General features: G+C 45.7%; 1 protein-coding gene across 1 annotated transcript in view; it reads left to right on the forward strand.

Moving 5' to 3' along the window:
* Positions 1 to 537: 537 nt before the first annotated feature.
* The window catches only part of acsl6 (acyl-CoA synthetase long chain family member 6), a 28,197-nt gene continuing 24,711 nt past the window's right edge, over positions 538 to 4,023 (forward strand). Inside the window, exon 1 of the mRNA XM_016575469.1 lies at positions 538 to 1,058. Coding sequence (XP_016430955.1) covers positions 1,013 to 1,058 — 46 coding nt within the window. The 5' untranslated portion in view covers positions 538 to 1,012. The remainder of the gene's footprint in view (positions 1,059 to 4,023) is intronic.

Raw genomic sequence — 4,023 nt, forward strand, 5'->3', positions numbered from 1 at the left:
GTATGATGTCTTATTCCACATATCATCAATTTTTCCACTAAACTTCTTATCAGGTTTCACACATTATTGTGTCTATCATTATTGTGTTCTCCGCTGCATGACCTGCTGTAATTTTTTAGTAAAACATTGCAAAAGGAACGCTCAAGGAATTCGTCTCAGAAAAGGCCTGAATTGGAATTGCACTAGCTGATGAATGTAAAACTATAGATGAGCTCTCCCAATGCACCCGTATGACAGGACTGATCCAGACACAGCGTTTATGTGTGAGTATGAAGCAGAGCTTGAGTAAATCTCCGCTGGCCATCTGCTCTGACAGCTCGGTGACATTGGATTGAGAGGCAAATCCACGCAGCTGCGTCACTGTCCAGCCTGCCCTTCCCTGCAGACAAACCTAACCTCTTCCAGATTTTAGCCAACAAGTGAGGAAGAAGTGTCTCAGCAGCACTGTTATGTGACGAAGCATCCCAACATGAATGAAATGCGCGTCTGGAGGCTGTGATCTGGATGGATGTGGAGAAGGAGAGCGACTCAAGGTTAAACCGGGGAGGCGGAGCTTGAGAGTCACGTGATGCGCTATTCCTCTGGGAATTGGTGATGGAGCAAAAGATGGACTGCGCGTCACGAGATAAAAAAACAACTCAGATGTAAATCAACATCTCACATTATTGCGTGTCTGGTAGCTAAAGTCTGTGAAAAATACAATTAAAACTAAAGATGTGATTTAAGTCATACATGTGATTATCTTACAAGAATCAAATGAGGAAGAAACCATAAAACATCAAATGAGGCAGAGACCACTCCTGCTTTTGTAAACCGCTGTGTTCACACATGACGTGAGGAATCAGCCCGCAGCATCTGCAGCCCTCATAGGTGCCTCCTCCTCCTCCTCCTCCTCATCATCATCCCGGTGAGGGAGGAGACAGGAGCTGATCCTCACTCTCTCTTCCTCCGGCTCGGCTCGGCTCCACGCGGCACAGATGAGCGCTGCGGCGTCGCTCCCCGGGACTGAGACATGCTCGGCTTCGCGTTAGTCGCTGGCTCTGTCTGGGTTGTGCTAGGTGAGTGTCCTCATGCTCGTTCTGCAGGAATACAACGACGAAACAGGGTCGGGCATCATTAGATGCTCACGAATTAACATCGTTTGAGAGTCTCGAAGCTTTGAGGGCCTCTGCAGCAGGACTTCTCTGTGCTATCTCATCTATATCAGCTGCTCTGTTAACACTCGCCTCAGGAGCGCTTTCCTATTGAAGTTGCTGATGGTGGTGTTTTTGCGTTATGCGGCACGAAACGCTGAAGAGCTCAAGCGACGCGTCGCTGCGTGAGAATGGCTTTCTGTGAGTGTGAATGATGTGGAACAGCGACACGGGACACTTATAGTCGCGTATATGGCTTATGTTGGTGCATTTTATGGGACGTGGTGTTAAACGGCTGGTTTGCCGGTGTCCTGCTTCATTGTAGGCGACTACGCAGAGGCCGGTGACGTCACGGCGAGAGCGGCGCGCCTGATTGGCGGAGCTGTCCAGCGAGGGGGTGCTGAAGCCTCAGCCGAGCGGATAGCGCACTGCTTAGGGCACTGCTTAGGGCACGACGGGTTCTGCAGCCAGTTCTCCGCTGCAAAGTGTTTCTTTTATTCAAAGAAAACCGCTCAGTGACACGCTCTAGCACTTGAGCTACATAATTTTGAATTTCAGTTCAAACATGCAAGCTTGCACCTTTTCATTTTACTCAAAACTCAAGGCAGCAATTAAACATAAGTGTTTGGTTTGGTTTTTGGTACAGTGTAACCTTCACCTCATGCATTTTACATAGCCGTGTGCTGACGCCCAGCACTCAGACACCCACAGCTCGCCGTGTCGAACCCGAGCCGCCCGGCTGCCATGTGCCGCCTATGAATAATGCATTGAGTCCAGTGTGATGAGACACAGAGGTGAACCTAATCTTTCAGCCCGTCCTCTATAATTTAAATATTTAGCCTTACTATGTGACACACTGCACTTACTGTAAAAAGTGGTAACCTGGAATTGTTACCTTTAAAGGGGTCATATGATGCAATTTCAATTGTTCCTTTCTCTTTGGAGTGTTACAAGCTCTTGGTGCATAAAGAAGATCTGTAAAGTTGCAAAGACTAAAGTCTCAAATCCAAAGAGATATTCTTTATAAAAGTTAAGAGTCAGCCACGCCTACCTAAAACGGCTCGTTCTAACACGCCCCCACATGTCTACCTCACGATGTGGGAAGATTTGCATAACACCACCCAAATGTTCACGCAAAGAAAGAAAGCATAACTTTTATTCTCGCTGTAGTATTGTAGTGTCACGCGACTCTGTTCCCCTTTCGGGCTCTGTCTTTACATTTATTTTGAAAGATGAAGCTCGCGATTATGGTAAGGGGCGTTACATTTCCGACGCGTGCTTGTGGTGTTTGGCCAATCACAATGCACTGGGTCAGTTGGCCAATCAGAGCAGACTGCGCTTGTCTGAAGGAGGGACTTTGTAGAAAACGACGTGTTTTAGAGAGGCAGGGCATAGAGGACCTACAATAATGTACAGTATTTGAAAAATAATGTGTTTTTTGAACATTAAAGCATGTCAACATATTCTGTTACACCAAATACACAAAATAATGATCTTTAAAATAGCATCATATGAACCCTTTAAAGAAAAATTTCAAAAGTGAGAATTCTGTCATGGTTTACTCTCCCTCGAGTTGTTCCAGAGCTGTGGGAGTTTCTTTATTCTGCTGAACACAAAAGAAGATGTGCTGAAGAATGTTGGTAACCAAACAGTTGACGGTAGCCATTGATTTCCAAAGTATGGAAAAATACTATAAAAAGTCAATGGCTACCAGCAACTGTTTGATACCAACATTCTTCAACATATTTTTGACTTGAATAAAACCAAGTACTTTAGGCTTGATAGACAGCTTTGTGTTGACTTTAATTAGTGTACTGGACAGGCAAACGTGCAAAATCTAATTTAAAATGCTCAGTCCTTACTGAAAGAAATGCAGAAAGATTGATCTTGAATCACAAGACGACTGAAAGCAAGTCTTGGGAATTCCTCAGTCTGTTGCTCAATGGTCTCCAGCACTTCTGCTTTCCAGCAGGGCACCGAGAGCTGGCCGTTTACAGGAACATCACTGAGATCCTCTTTTGGCCGCAGTCATGTGTGTCTATGCTTTAACCACAGCCCATCTCGCTGAATGGGGAAGAGTGATTTTTATGATTGTGTGGACCATTGTAATGTCGCTTAGTGAGCAGAATAATGTGCTGAGTAAAGAGGACGTCTTGTGCGGCTCATGCCATCTGGGTTAGTTGGTTAGATCATGTGTGAGCGCTAGTTGTTTGGATTACTCTCACGCTGGTAATGATGTGCACCTTCACAACGCGCGAGTTTCCCATGCATTTCTCCAGAGCACCATGATTTCTGGCTTTATTCAAGTAGATACTAGAAAAAGTGGTTTAATATGAATGGATCGACCTGAGGTTACACAGAAGAATCAAGGCAACAGCTGCATGTGTTACTCTGTAGAGCTGATTTAACCCTGACATTGAGCTTTGTGTTGAGTTTGGCTCAATGATGTTAACTGATATAGCAGCTGCTTGAGAATGTGCATGGTTGATTTTTAATGTGTTGTGTATCTCTCGGCCGGTGTGTGTGTGTGTGAGCTGTAAGTTAAGACTGTGTATCATGTAGTCAAGGGTAGACGGAGAGCGGTGGATTATGGGATGGAGGGAGGGAGGGCTGAGCGGAGCTGCATCTGCTGAGGGTGGTGTGATACGGCGGCCGCGAGGATCAGCGTTTCCATAACCACAGCGCTTCAGTATTCACACTGCGCCGCTTCTCTCAGAACGAGAGTGATCAACGCTTCTCAGCTGCTTCAATACAGGCTCAAAACATGTCAAGGAGACAAAATGCCCTTAAATTCAGAAACTGCAATGCATTAATATTAAGCTCAGCCCCATCAGTGTGTACAAGAGTGTGTGTGTGTGTGTGTGTGTGTGTGAGTGTTTGTTTGTGTGTG

This window comes from Sinocyclocheilus rhinocerous, unplaced genomic scaffold (assembly GCF_001515625.1).
Source record: "Sinocyclocheilus rhinocerous isolate Xijiao unplaced genomic scaffold, SAMN03320098_v1.1 scaffold2338, whole genome shotgun sequence".
Taxonomy (NCBI): domain Eukaryota; kingdom Metazoa; phylum Chordata; class Actinopteri; order Cypriniformes; family Cyprinidae; genus Sinocyclocheilus; species Sinocyclocheilus rhinocerous.